This window comes from Panthera leo, chromosome A2 (genome assembly GCF_018350215.1).
Source record: "Panthera leo isolate Ple1 chromosome A2, P.leo_Ple1_pat1.1, whole genome shotgun sequence".
Lineage (NCBI taxonomy): Eukaryota > Metazoa > Chordata > Mammalia > Carnivora > Felidae > Panthera > Panthera leo.
Genome location: NC_056680.1, coordinates 95,591,481 through 95,613,959, shown reverse-complemented (window position 1 = coordinate 95,613,959; position 22,479 = coordinate 95,591,481). Strand labels below are relative to the sequence as shown.

Below are 22,479 nucleotides of genomic sequence, written 5' to 3'. Positions count from 1 at the left end.
TATTTAGAAGTGTGTTAATTTCCAAATGCTTAGATTTTTTTCCCAGTTATCTTATGGTTATTGGTTTCTAATTTAATTACATTGTCATCAGAGAACATATTCTGTATGATTTCAATCTTTTAACTTGATTAGAATATATGTAATGGTCTCTCTCTCTCTAGATACACACACACACACACACACACACACACACACATTATACACACACACATGCATATATATATCCTCACTTTGTGTATATTTTACATTTAAAGTGTTTCTTTTGTTTTGTTTTAATCCATTCTGACAATCTCTACCTTTTGAGTGTTTAGTCCATTAACATTTAATGTGATTATTGATCGGGTCTAAATCTACCATTCATTATATATTATATCTTTTTTTGTTCCTTGGTTCCTCCTTTCCTGTCTCTTCTGATTATATGAATTTTATATTTTAGAATTCTAGTTTAAGGGGTGCCTGGGTGGCTTAGTTGGTTAAGTGTCCGACTCTTGGTTTCGGCTCAGGTCACAGTCTCACGGTTTATGAGTTCAAGTCCCATGCAGACTCTGAGCTAATAGTACAGAGCCTCCTTGGGATTCTCTCTCCCTCTCTGTCTCTGCCCTTCCCCTGCGCTTGCTCTCTCTTTCTCAAAATAAATAAATAAAAACTTAAAAAAGAAAAAAGAAGGGGTGCCTGGTGGCTCAGTCAGTTAAGCGTCCAACTTCGGCTCAGGTCATGATCTCACAGTTTGTGAGTTTGAGCCCCACGTCGATCTCTGTGCTGACACTTTGGAGCCTGGAACCTGCTTTAGATTCTCTGTCTCCCTCTCTCTCTGCTCCTCCCCCACTCGTGCTCTGTTTCTCTCTCTCAAAAATAAATAAACATTAAAAAACAGTTTTGTTTTGTTTTTTTTAACATTTATTTATTTTTGAGACAGAGAGAGACAGAGCATGAATGGGGGAGGGTCAGAGAGAGGGAGACACAGAATCTGAAACAGACTCCAGGCTCCGAGCTGTCAGCACAGAGCCCGATGTGGGGCTTGAACTCACTGACCGCGAGATCATGACCTGAGCCGAAGTCGGCCGCTTAACCGACTGAGCCACCCAGGCGCCCCAAAAAACAGTTTTTTAAAAAAAGGAATTCTAATTTAATTTTCCTTTTGGTAAAGAGTTAATCTGCAATATTATTTTTCATTGTCCTGTGAATTATAATATACATTCTGATATTACACAATCCATTTACTGTTTAACATAATATACAGAAATCTTGCCATCTTATAGATCCATATCCCCCACGTATCTTGTTGTAGTTGTTACATGTAATATATTTACATATATTATGAACTCTAGAAAATAATGTTATGATTTCACTTTTAAACAGCTATATGGTTTATAAAGAAATTAAAAGGAAAAAGAAAAAAATAATCTTTTGCATTTCCCCAAGTAGTTTCCATAACCAATGCTCTTTATTCTTTCCTCAGGATCTAAGTTTTCTGGTATCATTTTCCTTTAGCCTGAAAAAAATTCATTCAGCATTTCGGTATTACATGTCTGTTGGTGACAAATTCTTAGGTTTTTTTTTTCTTTTTATCTAAAAACAACTTAATTTCACATTCATTCTTGATATGGTGTTTTTGCTAGATATAAAATTCTGAATGGACATTCTTTTCCTCTCTTTCAGTACCTTAAAGATGTATTACTCTCTCCTACAGCCTCCACAATTTCTCGTGAGAAGTCAGCTGAATCAGATCATTGGTCCCTTTATGTAATAAGTCTATTGTCATTTTCAAGAGACTGTTTCACCATGAGGTACCCTGCTGTATGTTCCTTTGTTCTTATTCTGCTTGCTGTTCATTTAGTAACTTGTATCTGCAAATTTTTGGTCAAAGTTTCCTCAAATATTTTTTGTACCTCATTCTATCTCTCTTGTCTCCATCTGGTATTCCAATTACATGTATGTTTGATCATTTGACTTAACATGTCCCTAAGGCTTTGATCATTTTGTTTTCCAATCTTCCAATTTATCTTCAAGTTTTACATATTCTTTCCTCTATCATGTCCATTTAGCTGTAAAGTACATTCAGTAATTTTTTTTAATTGCTGAAATTACATTTTTCAGTTCTAGGATTTCCCTTTGGCTTTTTATTACTGTTCAGTTCTAGGATTTCCCTTTGGCTTTTTATTACTGTTATTACTAGAACTTCCTACTTCTCTACTGACATGTTCATACATTTAAAACATCTTTCTACTTTATTCAAGATAGTTCTAATAGTCCACTTAAAATATTATCCCTTAGTTCCAACATCTTAAGGGGTCAAACTAAATTGACTTTCATTTTACTTAAGGATGTACTCTGCTTTTTTTACTTCTATGTATGTTGGGTGAAGTTAGACTGCATCATCAATTTAATTCTGGAGATTTTGGATTCTGTTATTTTTTCCCACTGGGTACTGTTTCCTTTGTTTGCATTATGTAATTTTCTTGGCTGAGCTTGTACTACAAACTGTCTCTTATGCAACAGCTTCACTCTCTGTTCAGATCTTTTTTCTTTGGCTGTAGTTAATCTATTTCATATGAACATGGTTATGGGTTAATCAAAGATGGAGGTAAAAAAGCTTGGGAATCCCCTCCCTGGCCCTTTTTCTTCTGAACATCCCCCCTACTATTTTCATTGTTCTCAATTTCCTGGCTTCAATTTTCTGGTTCCCCAATCCATAAAGACAAAGTTTTCCTATGCTTGCCTCTACCTTTGTGCTGAGTGAACTGTACTTAATCCCAGGCTCAAAGGCCATGGAGATGGAATTTATTTTTTTACACTCCCCTTTCCCCAATCTACACACTAGCATGAACTCCCCCACCCAGAGTCTATATGCTTCGTTCATTCTCCAGTATCTTCAGATAGTTGTCTTTTGTATAACATTCAGGTTTTGTAATTGTTTTCTACACGCAGTATCATCCCGTTAGACTGTAGTCCTACATATCCAGAAGTGGAAGTTAATTTGTTCGTAAAAAAATTAAAAACTGAATCACAGACACTCTATTAAAGAAGTTTCATTAATGAAAGGTAACTTTAAATGATGCTCACAAACTGTTTTCAAGTAACAACACTCATCAGATTAACTTGGATAAGAAATAATTAGGACATCAATCCATGTGTCCTAAGAATCCACTATGTGCTTACTACTTTGTTAAGGTAAGCTACAGAATGGTCTTCATGAGAGGCTATGAACAGGAAAAACCACAGAAAACATAACTCAAGAGGTGACCAATGGAAGGCTGGGGCAAGGCAAGATAAAGCAACACTACAAGTAACATTATTATAATAGAACCAAATGGATTAGATATATAATACAGTATGGTGTTGTAGGCTATAAACAGTTCAATGAAGAGCAAGAGCTTCTGGAGGAGTTAGTTTAAAGAGGAAGAATCCCTTACCCTGCTGCATACACTATGGCCTCCCAGCCAATGACTTTCTAGAAACCCTGGGAAACAGATTCTTCCATATGCAGCATCCATCTGAATTCACTCATACAAGTATCTTTCTTCTCTGGGAGAAAAATAGGAGCAACTGTGCAAAAATAAGAGCACTGTGCTCTTCCTATTCTACCCATTACCTAATTACCCCTCCCCTCCTACCACATAAGACTCAATAGCTAACAGGGCAACTTGGAGTATGTATATATATATTTGAATACTGAAATTTCTAGGATTTCTAAAAGACTTAAAAGCTTATTTTCTTAGGAAATTAAAAGTTTAACTCTTCAATCTTATATACTTGCATATGCTTATTTATGCTATTTATTTAGATTGTCTTGTTCCAAAAGGAATTTAAAGTAGCTAATTAAGAAGAATATAATCTTGCAAGGTAAAAAACAAAAACAAAAACAAACTTTAAATGTATGTAAAATTAAGCTAAATAAAATATGAGTAGAAGGATGAAGTGTTTCTTTTTACAAATTTGTAAAACCCTTTATAGATTGTCTTTGTTTTGCTTTAAACAGTGTTTCCTTCATTTTTGCAGAATCAAAAACAGCAGAATCTAAATTATATTCTATTTGAAGTGCTGTTTTCAATATTCACATGGTCGAATAAAGCTAGTATTACTAAGCATACTCTAACAAAAGAAGTCTTCCTTAAAAAGTACAAGTAAGAGGCAGAGTAAATGCTATATTCATTCAGACATATTCACTCATATGTACATTTTGTATAGGTTCATATAATACAAAATGTTTCTAATATGATATACGGGTAGACACCCAGGTTAAAGACAGAAATGCTTATCACTGACAGCTAATTACCTGAATACAGTGAAATGTCTGTTACTGAGTCTTACAGGATTGAAAATGCTTTTAATACAAGTTATAAGGTTAATGTGTTCTTTAAAACATACTATATTTTAAATAACATATGCAGCATATTTTATAATAAATACCTAACTATACTTTGCTAACTTTCTCAGGTCCTAGTGAACCCTACTGTAAACAAATCTGTGCCAGTATTTAATCAGTATTATAATCAGCTAGAAAGTCATGTCCAAAAGTATTAGTTCCCAAAAGTTTCCAAAGGACCCTATATTAACACATCTTATCAATAATGTGGTCCAGAACTGTTCTACCCAATACGATAGTCACTAGCTACCTGTGGCTATTTATATTTAGCAATAAATTAGCTAAAATTAAATACAATTAAAAATTCAGTTCCTCAGTCATACTAATTACACTTCAAGTGCTCAAAGGTCACATGTGGCTAGTGACTACCATATGAGTGCAAATTTAGAGCATTTCCATTACTTTAAAACTTCTCTTGGGTAGTGCTGGTCTGCAGGTTTGGCCCAGGAGACACAGTAAGGCTCATCTAGAAGACTGAAAGATTCTGACAATTAGCTAAAACCCCAGAATGTCTTTCTTCTTTAATATTTATGTATTGAGTTTCCAAATTCAAAGAATTAATATTTAATAGCAACAAATTCTGTAGCAATAATCTGTCTGTGATTATTGCTATTCTTTCTAAAAAATATATTAGACAATTAAGAACATAAGAAATTCAGATCCCATATTAAAAGATAAATTCACATGTTTTTAAAAAGATACAAAATATATGAAAAGTTAGTATTATGATATATTCATAGGGCCCAGCAGTATACTTTTACACAGAAATCTATTGACTATCTAGGTGAACCACATAATAACTACCAAATATCATATAAGGTACCTGTTTAATACCATGCTGTTCTCTTTAGGAGTAGAAAAAGACAAATGTAATAAGAGCTTGTGGAAACACTAAAAGGAGGTACAGGAAATGATTCTGTGGCAGACAGAAGGTTCAGTTCAAAGGTTTTCAATTATTTTAATAAATGTTTGCCATTATCTTCTGACTGTAGGAGTGCCTGCTAAGATTTGTAAGCCAATACTAAAAATGTCTCATTTACTATGTAGTAATTACACACTGAGCCATATTTAAACAAGGCAACCCGCACATTTTTCATTGCCAAAATGCATCAAGGTTAAAAACAGATGCTGCACTTTTTCTGCCAAAATTTGAATAACATAAAATATGTGTATCATATCAGAGCTTAAGATTAATATATACATAAGGTAATTAAGCAGACAAAAAGGTGACATCAAAAATTCTGTTAGATTTTCGATGGATAATTTTCAAAATAATATTATTTGTATATTTCATACAAAGAGAATGAAAAATTTTACATTTTAAAAATAAATACATTTTTAAAGAAACAGACTTTCCCACCAAAGGTGACTTACTGAATCATTTCGACCAAAAAAGGTATATATTGCATACAAGTAATAATCAAATAGCTGAGACATGAAATGGATAACATCAAAGGCAATTGGCTTAAGAATGTTCATCATCTGCATATATTTACCTGAAAAAAATCAAAATTAGAAAAAAATTAAAATCTGTTAAGTCTATCATTATAGAGACACTATATCAAATGTATTTTTTAATGAAATATTACATTCCTAGTCCCATTAGCCATTTTCAAGTACTCAATAGTCATCTGTGGCTAGTGGTTATTGTATTGGACAGTTACAGCATCTTGGAAAGTACTACTGGAGAGCACTGACATAAATAATACCTACAAAAATATTTTTATACTAATATATTTTACTGTTTGTCAAATATTCATGGAACATCTATAATCTATACTCTTTTATAAATAACACTGCACACACTATAGTTCCACATTCTTGGATTCCATTTGAAATAATTTCTTCCAATAAAATAAAATAAATTTAAAAAACATTTTTTAAATAAATTAAATAAAATAATTTCTTCAAAAATGTTTAGGCATAATAATACCAAAGACAATGTACTTGAAAAAAAAGCTTTTCCTTTTTCACAAGCTTATATACACAGAGCAAAAGTAAAAAAGCAAGAAGAAAAAGGACACATAGAAGGCACATCCTATTCCCTTGAACCCTAGCCCTGTGAAATCTTGTGTCAGAGGCCAAGAACATTTCTTTATCACTACATCACTCAAGAGCTCAACACTCTCAAAGTGCCAAAAAAATGTCCTATTCGTTCCTTCCTTTGGGAGATGCCAATATTATGTTCTCTTCTCTCTAAACATATGATACAGTTACAGAAAAAAATATTTAAAAACCAAAATCTCAAAAAAAAAGTAAAATGAAAAAAATAAAACCTCAAATCTCTACATTTATAAACTTGTTAATGTATTTGAAGGGTGCACGGGAGATGGGCTGAATCAAGTAATAAATAATAACAAGACCCTAATTGTGTTTCTTTTTTATGGGGAATAATAGGGAAAGAAGCACATCTATAAAAAAATGCTCTTCTGCAGAAGATGTTAAAACAGGCCATTTGCTTAATTTCCAAATGAGCAAATAACTCAGGTGCTCACTCTACTTAATGTAACTGCTATAAATTTTAAATTGGTACTATTGAAGACACCATGACTCAAGAGAAAACACATTAACTGCAGTAGAAAAAAATTTACTCTAATGGAAATATCTACTATGGAAACCATTTCTTTATTATTTAAGAACTCAGTACAGCTGCTTTAATTTACATGCGAAATGATTCTAAACAATACTCAGATGGTCAGGAAAAGAAACACACACACACACACACACACACACACACACCAAAAAGTAAAAACCATTCAACTCAGATTCTATTCTTACTCTTATTTGTCTTTTGTTTTAGAATCATGATTTGTAATTATTTCACACAGACTTTTTTTAAAAAATCACAATGGAAAAATATTTGAAAATTATGCTCCTAGAAATTTCTGGATCACTATGCAGGTATTTCATCAATTACAAACATGTAGTGAGAGACTAAGAGAAAAATTACCCAGGTGTACTCACAACTGCAAAGAAAAGACCCCCCCCCCCAACCCCCGCCATCCTGAAACCAGCCAGGGCGTGCCTGGTTGTGGTTTGAAATAAAGGCGGGAACCAATCAAGTTCTGCTGAGTGTTCAGATTTAAATGTCAACCAATAACAGCTCTGTAACCTCAAAAAAAATCCCTAACTTGTTGTGCCTGTCTATAAAAGAAGCTGTAAGATCCTTGCTCAGGGCCTCTTGCGTCACCAGCAACGAGTGCGCGGAGGACCGGGTTCGAACCTGCAATAAACGACCCTTGCCGCTTGGCTTTGACTCTGGACTCTGGTGGTTTGTTTTCAGGGGGTCTCTCGAATCGGGGCATATCAGTAGGTTTTAAACTGCAACTATTTACACAAAAAATGTGACACTGAAAAAAATTTAAAAATATCATGTTTTAATTGATATCTGTTTTGAGATATCAATTAGAGAGAGAGATAATAAGAGATGATAAGTAAAATGAGGTAGAATGCAAATATCTGGGTTAATATATGTCCAGAACACAAAGCTCCTCTCCATTACTAGTAAGATTAACCATTGTTTATATAATTAATCTTAAGGAAGAATATATAAATGAATTATTAATAGGTAAAGCTTTTTTAAATGTTGCATTCAAAAGAAAAAAAAACTAGATAAAAACCCACCACTCTCAAAAAAATGTTTAAATATATTTATATTCATTCATTCAATTCATTCAACAAACAATTTCTGAAGGCTTATTATGTCCTTGGCTTTGTGTTAAGACACAAGGTGTTAGAGTCCCTGCTCTCATACCTTAAATGGTCAGATGAGGGAGGCGGCCATATAAGCAGGCTGCCAGCATATTAAAACATGAAGAAGAAGAAGAAGAAGAAGAAGAAGGAGGAGGAGGAGGAGGAGGAGGAGGAGGAGGAGGAGGAGGAGAAGGAGGAGAAGGAGGAGGAGAAGGAGGAGGAGAAGGAGGAGGAGAAGGAGGAGGAGAAGGAGGAGGAGAAGGAGGAGGAGAAGGAGAAGGAGAAGGAGAAGAAGAAGAAGAAGAAGAAGAAGAAGAAGAAGAAGAAGAAGAAGAAGAAGAAGAAGAAGAGCTCTGTTCCAGTTCATGAGGGCACAGTAAGCTTTTGGAGGCTGGAGGAGGCCTATGTACCTTCTCAGAATTACTGAATTAAAAGAATTTTACAGTAGTTTAAGCCTGTATCTATGAAGAGAAAGGGATGAGGAGGGAAAGGCGAGTAGGTATGATCACCAGAAAATGAGAAATCTCGAAAAATTTCTACACCAAGCCAATTTCTAAATTGGTAAACCTTTCTGATAAAGGACCAAAGAGTACATAGTTTTAGGCTTTGCATGCCATACAGTCTATGTTGCAACTACTCAGCTCTGCTGGTCTCTGTTTCAACTACTCAACTCTGCCTTTGTAACACAAAAACAGCCATAGACAATATGTAAACAAATGAGCATGGGTGTATTCCAATAAAACTTTATTTACAAAAACAGGTAGCCTAACTCACTTGACCTGCATGTTATAGTGTCCCAACCCCTGTCTGGATGACACATAAGAGACAGGAGAGTTTGACGGAATAATACAAAGAAATCCATAAACCACAAGACGACCATTAAGGAGATAAAAGCTATTCTGTAGGATGGTGACTGCTTAGACTTGGTGGGCAGTGCAAGAGGGCAGGAGCCAGAAATAGAGCTGAAAAAGGATGGATTCATTAAGGGTCCATTACCCTTAAATTACCATTCAGCAGGTCTTCCTCTATCACTATCCCTCACCAACAATAGAGTACAGGCTACCAGAATATTCCCACGGACAAAAACAAAAGAAAACAAAAACTCTTAGGATTTCTCTCTAAAAGAAGTAAATAAATGACATGAACAAACCAAACAAAAAAACTGAGCAAAATTTAAAAAAATAATAAATTAGAAAGGCAAAGGCTTCTAGTGTGCATGTTGGCACCACAGATTAAAATCTACCTAATTCTAAAAATTGGGGGATCTGTCCCCATAAAGTAAAAATTGCTAGTAAATCCACCCAGCCTTGCCCGGTTCTATAGGAAGTTCCCAGTCAGGATCCCTACTGAGGAGAAAGGGGCAGGAAGAGCATAGCTCTCATTACTCAGCAAGGGACACCCACAGCAGCTATGCAGGCCTTCTATTTTGGATTTGAAGAGGTCATCAAAAATCACCAGTCCCAGAGAGTAAAAGTAAAAAGAAATGCTGATCCCAGAGAAAACAGTAAGTCAAGCTAAAGAAATGTAATAATTATATAAATCTTATAACAGAAGAATATGGGGGGTGGGGGGAAAGAGAATACACAAGGGCTTTTAAAGAATTTAAAAGTGATTTTAAAATTAAAAATTAAAGAAAAAAATGGAAAAATGGAAGTCTTCTAGAAGATCGAGAAAATATAGGAGACATAAAGGGGCCAATCTAAAAGACCAACACTTAAGCAATGAGAAATCAAAGAAAGAGAGGGTAGAGAAAATGGGGAAGTGGAAATCATCAAATAAATAGTAGCATTAGTCACAGCTGAGGAGCATAAGAGCTTTCAGATTGAAAGGGTCATGAACTACCCAACACACTTAATGAAAAATAACTCACACCTAAACACATCACCAGAGAGTTCTGAAACATCAAGGAAAAAAAAATACTAAAAGCTTTCAGAGAGAGAGAGAGAGAGAGAAAGAAGAGAGAGAAAATAAATTCAACTACAGTAAAATGAACAGAACACTACAGGTTTCAACTTTCCAAGGAAAAATAATTCCTAATCTGTAATTCTATTATGCACAGCTGAATTGTCATTCCGTGAAAGGACAGAATAAAGACATTCAAAATGACAAGAATTCAAAACATTTACCTCTCATTACTCTTTCCTGGGAAATTACAACTAGAAGACAAACAAAAACAGACCAAGAAATTGCCTCCAGGTTGGTGGTAGGGAGGCCTGGGGTGGGAGACTGCTGTTTCCTCACAATCTCTTCTTTACTATTTACTGCCTTACAGTGAGAATACTACCTTAATAAAAGGGTAAAAGCAAGGCTCTGAAGTTAGCCGGCCTCGTTTAAAAAATGTGGTCGGTCAGTGAATGGAGATGTGGTTCAGATGCACTCCACCTTCTCTTCCTTCCCTTCTAGAACTCCCTACAGAGGACATGAGAGTGGAGTGCACAACAGCATGCTTTGGAAACATGGAGGAAGGTTACTTAATACACAGCCCAGATGGATACAGGACTGGCCTATGCCGCAGGAGGGAGGACCTCAGGCCCCATGTGAGGAGGGTTCCTGGCTTTGTGAGAGAATTCAAGAGCAAGCCACTTAGAGGAAGGGACAAGGATTTATTAAATATAAAAGTAAGCAAGGAACTACTTCACAAAGTAGCAGTCTCTCCTCCCAGGTGAGAAAGAGGACCCCGCCCCCCTCCTTTGCCTCTAAGGAAAGGTTTTATAAGTTTTATTTAAATTAGCTAACCATATAGGGAGGGGTTTACTCTTTAACTTAGGGTTTATCATTCACATTGGGCAGTTTTTCCATTGTTTTAGGGTTATGGAATTACCCACAGGAAGCAATTTTAAGAAAGTCCAGCCTGGGTAGCTTTTTATTGCTGGAGAGAGTGAGGCTTATGGTTTTCCATGAGTCTGATCTTGTGACTCTTTCTATGACCTGCTGCTGACTTTTAGGTTAAGGGTCAGTCTAGAATCAAAATGGCTATACTTTGGTCAACTTGTCTCCCTAGCCTCCCTTCCCTCCTGCCTCAAGATGACTAAGAAAAGCATCTCTTCCCAAATGATCACCTGCAAGAAGTTCTTATTCCTGTTTCCAGTCTATATTATCACCTCTGTGAACTTCGTCCAGGTGTAAGAATCAACATTCCTGATTTCCTTTACCAGTTGTGAAGCATGAAAAGAACTTACTGGCTCTAGGAACAGACAATCTGGGCTCTACTAGTTAGCAGCTATGTGACATTAGGCAAGTTATTTACCTCTGGGCTTTAATTATTTGGTATATAAAAGGGGTATTGTAAAGAATTCATGAGAGGGGCGCCTGGGTGGCTCAGTCAGTTAAGCGTCCGACTTCAGCTCAGGTCACGATCTCGCAGTCCGTGAGTTCGAGCCCCGCGTCGGGCTCTGGGCTGATGGCTCAGAGCCTGGAGCCTGCTTCCGATTCTGTGTCTCCCTCTCTCCCTGTCCCTCCCCCGTTCATGCTCTGTCTCTCTCTGTCTCAAAAATAAATAAACGTTAAAAAAAAAAAAAAAAAGAATTCATGAGAAAATGTGTGTAAAGTGTTTACGTGGCCTATAATAAGGGAGCAAGAAATCTTAGCTACTGCTATCATTTTAAAATAATTATAGTTATGACGAATGCAGGAAGGGAGAAGTACAGAGTGCTAGGTAAAGAAACTTAGGGGCGCCTGAGTGGCTCAGCTGGTTAAGCAACCGACTTCAGCTCAGGTCATGATCTCAGAGTTCGTGGGTTCGAGCCCTGTATGGAGCTCTGTGCTGACAGCTCAAAGCCTGAAGCCTGCTTCGGATTCTGTGTCTCCCAATCTTTATGCCCTCCCCTCCTCACGCTCTGTCTTTCTCTCTCTCTCTCTCTCTCAAAAATATATACACATGAAAAAAAAAAAAAAAGAAACAAAGAAAAGAAACCTAACCTCATGAGGAAACGCAAAAGAAAGAGCACCGTTTACATTATCATCCTAAAATCTAGACTGTGTGTCCTGCATACTCATGGAGAGGAGACACAGAGGGACTGGCAAAGAAACCAACCAAGGAACAAGATGGAGGAGAACTATACAACCAAGAGGAACAGTGGGCCTGCCTTACCCAGCTCATCAGCACAGAGAACAAATATTTTAAAATATTTCACATAAATAACAGAGCAATTACCACATGAAAGCTGGCCCAGGGAAATTCATTTAGAGAGCCACACTTTTACACAGAGGAACAAATTCAAGGGTACAGAGAAGGTGCTGTGTGTGTGTTCCTCCACTGTTGATTCAGACAAAAGAGGAGGAGAAAGTGTTGCTCCAATATTCAAGATTTTAAAAATCAAGGTTTGTCAGTTCAGTATACTGGGCACCTACAAAAGCACTGGCTGAATGCTCTATATGCTGCAGAGATGACTCTGATCGTTCTCATCTGTAGGGGCTGACAAATTGATGGGGAGGAGCAAAACAGAATCTGAGCTGGAAGGATGTTAGCTATTATCACAGCGCACTAAGTTGAAACACCATTAATGGATATAAATAGCACATAAAGGCAAGCTGGAAATGCTATAAATGAGCCATAAAGGAAAGGAAAAGTTAGTTCAGCTCATAAAATTTAGAAAAACACACTGAACAATGAACTGAAGACCACAGTCTATTACCTAAGTCTTTAACTACCAGCTTTTATTCTATCATTTCATTGTTATTTATTTTTATTCTGTAGTTTGAATATTCTATTTCAGCCTCCCAAATCTCCTATATGATTTTCTTGCACATTTTGCTGAAGGATGACACTTCTTGGGTCATCCTCTCAAAATATCATGTTGTACATAGAGCTATCAGCTCAGAAAGTGTTTTAAAACTGTTTAAAAGTATTTCATATAAATAACAAAATGTAAGTATCTTTTAGAGAAACAAAAATATTGGAATGTAATCTAAATTAAATAATGACATATTTTTTTCCTTAAACATTACATATCAAAATATTAAAGTTTCTGAGATAACTTTATTCTGGTTTCATGTTAAGTCTGGATACATGACGTGCTGGTGTGTTATGATTTTCAGCTGCTAAAGTAATGTAATAAATAATTTTATTCTAAGGTCTGTAGTTTTGATAAGCATGGATTTTGGCAACCTGACTTCTGCCCCTCTCAAACCTATAATACCTGCTCAAGAGAGAGCTGCCTCCAGGAGAAGAAAATCTTGAATAGGAAGCCTATCTCAGTGATGAGACACATTTCTTAAAATTTCTCTACCTCTGCAAGAAATTGTCAGGTTGACAGAATTTTCTCTTTACTCAAGCAAGCATTCTGATTAGTTCTCTGCACTTATGAAAGGCTCCCTGGGCTTTTCTAACAGATTTAGGTACCACCTAGGGCTGGGAAACCCCATTAACACTTTTTTGTTTAATCTCTCCTAATTACCTGCCAAATAAATACTACTTGAAAAGGACATTTTGAATATGCCTTTAATGTTCTAAAATGTGCCTCCCAACTATTGAATAATTAGTTCCTTCATCTTCCCAGGCACCCAAAATTAATCAACCTTATTTACACAACTGTACTTCTGGCTTTGTAAGAAGAGACATTACCTTTGCGGGTTTATTATCTTCAAGCACCTCTATAGCATTTACTGGTTGGAGACCCCTTAGTGAGTGGTTCTCTTAAAGTTCTATTTTATGAATATGTACAAACTGAAGATAAAGACATCCCAGGGAGAGAAAGCGGTAGGCATAAAAATCTATGGGAGGGAATAATGGAAGCACCTAATCCCAGCCCTAAATGGGAAGATGTGAGAGTTAAAATAGCATACTAGGCATTGTTTACTAATTGCAATTCTAGTAAAAGATCTGGTGGTGGTGAAGGCTGAAATTACAATCGTCAGATTCTCTTCACTGAGTAAGGTTTTATTCAGGACTGTCTGCTTTATAGGGTTGACATACCAAAAGCCCGTTAGAACACAACTTTCCCCCCATTTCTTAAATCTACTATTAGAAAACAATGTCCACTATGTCAATCAGTAATCCTTCTATAAGAATTTGTTGTTACTGACTTCTGAATTTAGCACCAATAGCACATTTCTATCCATTTCTTACATAATGAGAATAGCAGAATGCAGTTTTTCATTTCCTTATGTCTGCTAAGAAGTGAAGATTTGCATCTGTTGTCTGCATTTAACTGAATGAAACATGATTTGCCCCCCTCCTCAATTTTGTTTTAGCCTTATATTTGATTTACTTCTACTAAATATATGTCTTTTAGAGTAAAAGTAGTTGATAACCTCTAGTTCTTTTTGAACTAGGTGAGGTTAAAAATATAAACTATCACTAAATGGGATTGATTGTATTATTTTCCCCATTTATCCCAACCCACTCCCCTTCCCTGTAAGAAGATTATGCATCCTCCTCTACTGCTCTGAACCTGTAGTGCCTTCCTGGGCACAAGTGTACCTCTCTCTCCAATAGTCAAGCCTGACTTGCCATGGCCAGTGACATATGTCACAGGAAGTCAGTGTGCCACAGCAGGGTGGAAGCCTTAAGGGTCATAACATGGACTGACTCCTGCTCTTTTCCCCATGTTCCAAATTGGTACTATTCTCTCCGCGTGAATCTCAGAATGACACATGAAACAGATCGAAGGTGATCAGGAGCCAATACACATCATGTAAACTTTTGTGGCTGAAAGCCACTGATGTGTTAGGGTGATTTGTTCCTTCAACACAACCAGGCAAAAGATGACTTCATTAAACTACATCTCTCAAGCAGTGTGTTCAGACACCAGAAACTACAGTGAGTCCAGAAAGCTGAGGAGGATGACAAGGATTTTGGAATATTTGTCAGTGGGAACCACATAAGGGAAATGAGCACACTGACCCTAAAGAAAGAACTGGTGGAGCATACAGAAAGGAAGGACAGTATAACTACCACCCAGACCTGAAAAGTGATCACAGGGAAGAATAGGAGAAAAAAGTACAGACTTACTCTTTTTACTTTTAAAGGCATAACTAAGACCAACAGATAAAATTACAGAGAAAAAGAAATTTTGATTTATCACAAGGAAGAGATTTCTACCAATTAAATCAGTCTAATAGTTGAATGAGTAGTCTTGCAAAATAAGACGTACAGTCACTCACTGTGAGACATGAAACAAAAGCTAGGTGACCACCACAAATTAGGGGCATTAAAGAAAGAAATCCTAGTTTTATAGGAATTTATACCAGATGACCTCTCAGAACCCTTCCAGTTCTGGTTCTATAAATTCTAGACAGGAACTCATAATGCTATGTTCAGTTAGCTCTCTTGGATAAAGAAGAAAGGCTAATTACCCTGGCAATAATCAGCCAAAAAACACTTTAGATCTGGTCATTTTTTGGTGTGTCATAAAAATATACAAATTTTTCTTTTCCTCTCAATTCATTATTACTTTTCCACTATTTTTCCTAAAGGAAATGGGACTTCTAAGAAACATTTTGTCTACTTTGCCCTATTCATTAATGAAATTTAGAAATTATCTTCAAGAATACAGACCATTTTATCAGAGTCAAGAGTAATCAAACTAGGCAGCAGGATATTATCATCTCCATATAGAATACAGAGGGTTTTTTTTTTGTTGTTGTTGTTGTTCTAGAACACCATTAAAATTCCTGACTGGTATAGATGACTTAATTAATTTGAGAAGACATCTCTATAACTTATATGTCAAATGTACAGACTTACTTGTGAGACATAAAGGTTAGGATGGCATATAAAATGTTGAAATGTTGAATGTTAAAAATTCCACATCATCTTCAAACCGAAGTATTTTAAATGACATTTCTTCACGTTATTTGCTTTCTACAAAATCATCAATAAAGGTCTTATCTGTAATAAGAATAACTCTTTCTATGGTGTGAACATTTAGCTCTTGTGTCTGAAAATGCCAGAGAATCACTCTTCACTCTGTCTGTCTGACAGGAAGATTGTGAAGATCAATGAACTAAGCACAACATAGTGTAAATGTGAAATGGGTACTATCATCATCCTACACACACCTCTAATTCACATAGAGAATTTTTCATTACATACCAAATAACTGGAATATTTTAGAAAAAGTAGAAGACACAAATACAAAGTAGTTAACTGAAAAAGAAAAACTGACATTAATATTAGTATTATACTATTTGAAACAATTATGATGAGAAAGCATTGACCTCTAACAGTCTTAAAACCTTCCTTGTGGTAAGCATTGAAGTGTACAATGAAAACCCCAATAAAAGTAACAAAAGTAGACTAATTTAACTAACAATGTTTTTTTTTAAAGGTGTAGCTACTTACCAACAAGTCTTATTACATTCAGTGTTGTATTTGTTAAGATGGGTGCATTCACTTTATTTAGACTGTAATCTGATTTCTTCCTGCTTTTTAAAGTTTCCCTAGAAACGCTTAATATGGAAAAACAAAACAGAGTTGCAATTAGGGTTGTCAACTAGTAAATCAGTAAGTTATTGAGATTAGGATCTATCCTCCATTCCTAATTAGTTATGAAAAATGTTACCATGTATCAGGTAGGGATATAAAGATTATCTCCTGTCCTTACAAAGTTTACAGTCTAGAGGAGAAGAGTAATTCATAAACAGAGAACTAAAGTACTATACTCTATTTCTTTGATTCAAAGACATTAATTAACCACTTTTAAAAAAGCTATGTTACTTTAAAAAATAGATGTTTCGGGGTGCCTGGGTGGCTTGGTTGGTTAAGCGTCCGACTTCAGCTCAGGTCATGATCTCACACTCCGTGAGTTCGAGCCCCGCGTCGGGCTCTGTGCTGACAGCTCGGAGCCTGGAGCCTGTTTCAGATTCTGTGTCTCCCTCTCTCTCTGCCCCTCCCCTGTTCATGCTCTCTCTCTGTCTCAAAAATAAATAAACGTTAAAAAAAAAAATAGATGTTTCAGGGAAATTCTGTATCAAATGTACCAAACATCCTGATTTCAGACTTATAAATATGAAAACATAGAATCTAAACCTAATATCTAAAACATAAGGTATAATGACAGAGTCTGGGGTTAGGTATGACACTAGGTTCAAAGAAAAAGTAGAACTTATGTGATAAGTACAGAAAAAAAGGGGACACAGAGGTAAAAGAAGAGAGTGTGCTCAGAGAAGCATAAAGAGTTCGCAATGCCAGCATGGAGAATGCGTGGGCTGAGGGAAAAGTGGTAAGAAGAAAGGTAAAGGCCAGGTCACTGAAGGCAATCACATCTAAAGAGTATGAACCTTAACCTGAATACAAATCTTAAGCAGAAAAATGACATGATGAAATTTTTAGATCAAGAAAAAAAAAATCTACATTTGTATCCAAGAATGGATTAGGAGGGGGTAAAACTAGACACAGGTAGCCAAGGTAAGGGGGCTGATCCAATGATCTGGCACAGAGATGATTTTTGCATGAATTTCGATGATATCAGTGAAATACAAGACATTTTGATAAATTCTAGAGACACTTTGAGGTTGGAATTGGTAGTAATTGATTGAATGCAGGTTGTAGTTCACATTATTCATACTTCTTAGTGGTAAGTTAGGTGGGTAACTGCATAACCCTACAAAAAAATGCAAGTATATACACACATATACTGGCAGACACTATCTTACATGTTCATTTCAATTAGAGCTTTCCTTGTAGCCAAAATATACCCGAAATATCCAGTGAAGAAGTCCAACAACACAATTCTACTTGGTTCATAACAGATCATAGATGGGAGATATTTAAACATCATATATATGTGAAAAAAAATGGAAACAATTTTTGACATTAAAATATCCATTACCACACAAATAGATCATTTTTGAGGAGAGAAATTATATTGATTAGGGTTTCAAATTAAATAGGTACTAACTAGGTACTTTGGGGGTAAAAAGTAGGGCAGAATGTACTTAAATCTATCATTAAGAATAAAGTATATTTGCAGTCACTAAATGTCTGATGCTCAGTCATGAAATTAACTCACTCACATCTAAGAATCAGCCCATTTAAGTGGGAGAAGATGACAAAAAATTCTTATGTAATTATCATAGTTTTTGAACAGGACAGTTTATCATAGAAACAAAACAATGAAGGAACCTTAACAGAAGGCCCAAATATATTTGTAAATGTAATTGACATCGGAAAAATGAGTGGAGACTCTCTGCATTTACTAGATTGAGGCAGAAACTCCACATACAGAACAAATGACTACTTTCCTCCTTGAGTTTTTTTTTCCTTTTTTTTAATGTTTATTTTTGAGAGAGAGCGAGAGAGAGAGCACACGCGCGCGAGCGAGCATGAGCGGGAGAGGGGCAGAGAGAGAGGGAGACACAGAATCTGAAGCAGCACAGAGCCCAATGCGGGGCTCAAACTCACAAACCACGGCATCATGACCTGAGCCAAAGTCAGATGCTTAACAGACTGAGCTACCCAGGTGCCCTTCCTCCTTGAGGTTTTTTTAACTTATGTGAAGCAGGAACTGCCTCCAAAGACAGCTCTGATTTTATAAATCAAAAGTTTGTTTTTCTGCAAAAACCACTGCTCTCTAAATTAAGAGCCCTTTGATTATGCACAATATAAAAAATAAAAACTATTTTTTTAACCTTGCAGGAATCATTTAAAAACATATCAACTTGTCACATGACATCATAACCTACAGAAATATTTAATTTTTGTTTTTTGTTTTTTCTTAACCCTTAAAGGAAATACTGTATTTAAAAGCACAACATAGAAAAGCATACAATCTAAGAACAATTACCTTTTCACAGGTGCATCACCTGTCTGTTCATCCACATAATCTCGTTTTAGCTCCTCAGGAACATCACTGTCACTGTCATACTCCTGATAGGCACTTTTTTCTTGTTCATCAGATTCATACTGAAGAAAACACAGTATATTCAACAATGGGTATGAACAGCCAACCTTTCTTGGAATCTTTCAACACAACAAAACTATCCAATTTTTAAGAAGTAGTTTATGGAAGAAAGTTCTTAGTAATTCATTTTTCATTTTGCCATCAAGAACCATAGTAATCATTTCCATTTTCTCCATCATCCACCTTAACCAGCTCAAAAGAAAAAAAGGAAAATAAGATACAAACATTATACCTACAAAAGTTTCTAAATGTCTCCTAAAAAATCAAATCTCCACATAAAGAAAACAAACAAACAAAAACAAGAATCCTGATAGCTCTCAGGAGAGGAAAAGAGTGTACATTTGACTAAAAACAAAAAATCTCATCTCTTCCTCCAAGTCATTTCATGATACTTCCATTTTGCTAATTCATTATAAAGAGGTTGAGTGTACAATTCTGGCACTCTGGAAGTGTTAATTCAGCGTAATAACCTCTTACAGCACACATGCTAATGTTTTAATTTATTATGAGGAGATTTAATTCCAAGGGTGGCTTAGAAAATTATGCTTAGTACCATGGGACTAATGAGAGCAAGGGCAAAAATGGTGGATTTCCTCTTGAGAGGAAGGGTGCCTATCTAACCTTTTCATCATCTTTATGGCACCATGGCCCAGTGCCAGCATGGGAGAGGACAGTGGAGTCCAGACTCAGGAAAGAAAGCAGTTGCAGCAATAGCATTATCGCTTAATATTTTAAGTTAGTATGATTAAATAATGGCTAACATTTCTTCAGTGTTAAGTGCTAAGTGTTTTCATGAATTTTCTCACTGAATCTTCAAAACAATTCTATGACAAAGTTTTATCCCCATATTCCAGTTGAGGAGACCAGTATAAAGACAACATGGAAAGAAATTGGTCCCCTAATTCAACACATTTTTTTGAAAGTCGAAAGCAGTGGGACAGGCCATAGTAAGATCTCGACCTTAACTCTCAAGAACTTATGTGGTACCTAGAAAGATTAGATCACATATTAATAACAGCAAACAAGAATTCTATAGGCATTCTTACCCACTTGTATACAATGTGATCGTGATAACATTCAGAAAGGTAATTCACACACACCAGGACATTCTGGTTAGAACAACAGAGCTTCATGATTCCACAGTACAAGAGATCCTCATTTTTAAGGATTCTGTGTTTGCAAACTTCCCTACTTGCTAAACTTTATTTGTAACCCCAACATTCACGACACCTTCACTGTCAACCATGGATATGCATAGAGTATGCAGAAACTTTTGAGTTACCCAAAATGCACATTCCTAGCTGAAGGCAAACAAAGTAATGCTCTACCTTTTTGCCTCATCTATCTTACTTTCTTTTTTTTAGAAATTGTATTTATTTTATTTTAAAATTTATTAAAAAAAAATTTTAATGTTTATTTTTGAGACAGAGTGTGAGCAGGGGAGGGACAGAGAGAGAGGGAGACAGAATTCAAAGCAGGCTCCAGGCTCTGAGCTGTCAGCACAGAGCCAGACACAGGGCTCGAACTTATGAACCACGAGATCATGAGCTGAGCCGAAGTCAGACACTCAACCAATTGAACCATCTAGGCGTCCCTTTAAGTTTACTTGAGAGAGAGAGAGAGAGAACACGAGCAGGGGAGAGGGACCAGAGGGAGAGGGAGAGAGAGAGAGAGAGAGGGAGAGAGAGGGAGAGAGAGGGAGAGAGAGAGAGAGAGAGAGAGAGAATTCTAAGCAGGCTCCATGCTCAGCATGGCGCCCAATGCGGGGCTCAATCCCATGACTCTGGGATCATGGCTTGAGACAAAATCAGGAGTCAGATGATCAACCGACTGAGCCACCCAGGCATCCCTTCATCTCTCTTACTTAAACAATGTCCATTTCACTGTCTATTTAGTGCCACATTTAAAAAATATCTGTGCTTTTTGCTGGTGATTTCACTGTTTAGAATGGCTCCTAAGTGCAGGACTAAAGTTTTGTCTAGTGCTCCTGAGCACAAGACTGTAGTATATCTCATAGTAAAAATACATGTGTTAGATAAGCTTCGTTCAGGCAGGAATTATAGTGCTGCTGGCTGTGAGTTCAACGTTAATAGACCAACACTTTATATTAACTTAGATGTCTTTAAGCAAAAACATACATAAAACAAGGTTATACATTGATCGGTTGATGAAAATGTGACCAAAGGATCACAGGAACTGAATCCCGTATTTCACCTAGGAACAATGGTTCTGTATTTACTAATTCAGCGTTCAGAGGGACTTTATAGACCACAATTGACACGAATAATGAGAATCAAATGCTATGTGAGATTCAATTAACAAATCATCAGTACAGGTGGATATATTATTTCAAAATGTTGAAAAGACTTTTAATTCCTCTCAGTTTAGCCTGCTTTATAGAGGCAAAGTGTCACCCAGAATTACTAAATTACAAATGTAAGTACGGCTTCCTATGAAATAATTTCTACTTTATGATAAAACATAACAAATGGTATACTTTCATGGCAATGTTTTTTTAAATTATATCTTCACTAAACAAAAAATAAAAATGCCAAAACTAAAATACACACACAATTTCAACAGATTTTTGTCAAATCTGAACAGTTTCACTTCGGCTTCATTAAATCTAAAATAAAAATCATACAGGGTTCGTCTGGAAGTGACGAAGATGAGAAGAACCCATCCAAATTAAAAACTGTATAAACACAGGTAACTGTGAAGTAAGCATTCCCTCACTGTAAATATAGGGAAACGGAGGATCACAAAGTTAAAATAAGTTGCCAAGGAACACACATCTAATAAATAATAACGGTGATATTCATTCCAACTGCCTTCAAATCCTTTCCATTAACTCACACAAACTCTGGTTTATATTATGTTTTTTGAGCTGTTCAAAGTGTTAAAACATTGTACTTCTACACATCCCGGTCAGGTAACCAAGCAAGACATTACTCTCTCAAATAAAGGAACATGGACAAAATGATTCAGGTGCCCAAGAGAGAGGATGAGAAGTAAGTGCAGATGATCTATTCCCTCATCCATCTATCCAACAAATCGCATAAATATGCAGTGAAGAAACTACCCCTACCTGATTCAGTAATCTAGTAAGAACATACAGAAATCTAATAAGAGCACAAAATAAACATAAAGGCAAAATGTATTCTTCAAAAGGACATTTTCAACAGAGCATACTAGAAAGCCATTACTGTACAAGTGTTATCGCAGGTATATAAGCATATAGGTAGGAAGATGGGTGGTGAATGGATAAATGGGTCTAGCCAATCACCTTGCTCCTTGGGTAGAGAACACTTTTCAATAAGAAAATCTCACTTACATTCCACAATAGGTTTTAAAAACACTACATACCCCATTAGAAGCCAGGACATCTTCTGTTTCTTCATCTTTATGGTTGGCCTGAATTTCAAATGGATTCCCATCACTACAGTACTGCTCAAACAAGGTCACTGTTTTTGAAGAAGTTGAGGCTGGCTGCTTACTAGGTGAAACTGATGGGGAACGAGACTGTTCCATGAATTTAAATTCCTAGACATTAAAAAAAATGAGTCAGATATCTTT

At 36.1% G+C, this 22,479-nt stretch overlaps 1 protein-coding gene across 1 annotated transcript in view; it reads right to left on the bottom strand.

The window, feature by feature from the left end:
• VPS50 (VPS50 subunit of EARP/GARPII complex) overlaps positions 1-22,479 on the bottom strand; it is a 135,884-nt gene that overhangs the window by 23,487 nt on the left and 89,918 nt on the right. Inside the window, exons 18-21 of the mRNA XM_042917804.1 lie at positions 22,270-22,446; positions 18,787-18,905; positions 16,344-16,450; positions 5,741-5,862 (exon numbers count right to left, since the gene is read on the bottom strand). Coding sequence (XP_042773738.1) covers positions 5,741-5,862; positions 16,344-16,450; positions 18,787-18,905; positions 22,270-22,446 — 525 coding nt within the window. The remainder of the gene's footprint in view (positions 1-5,740; positions 5,863-16,343; positions 16,451-18,786; positions 18,906-22,269; positions 22,447-22,479) is intronic.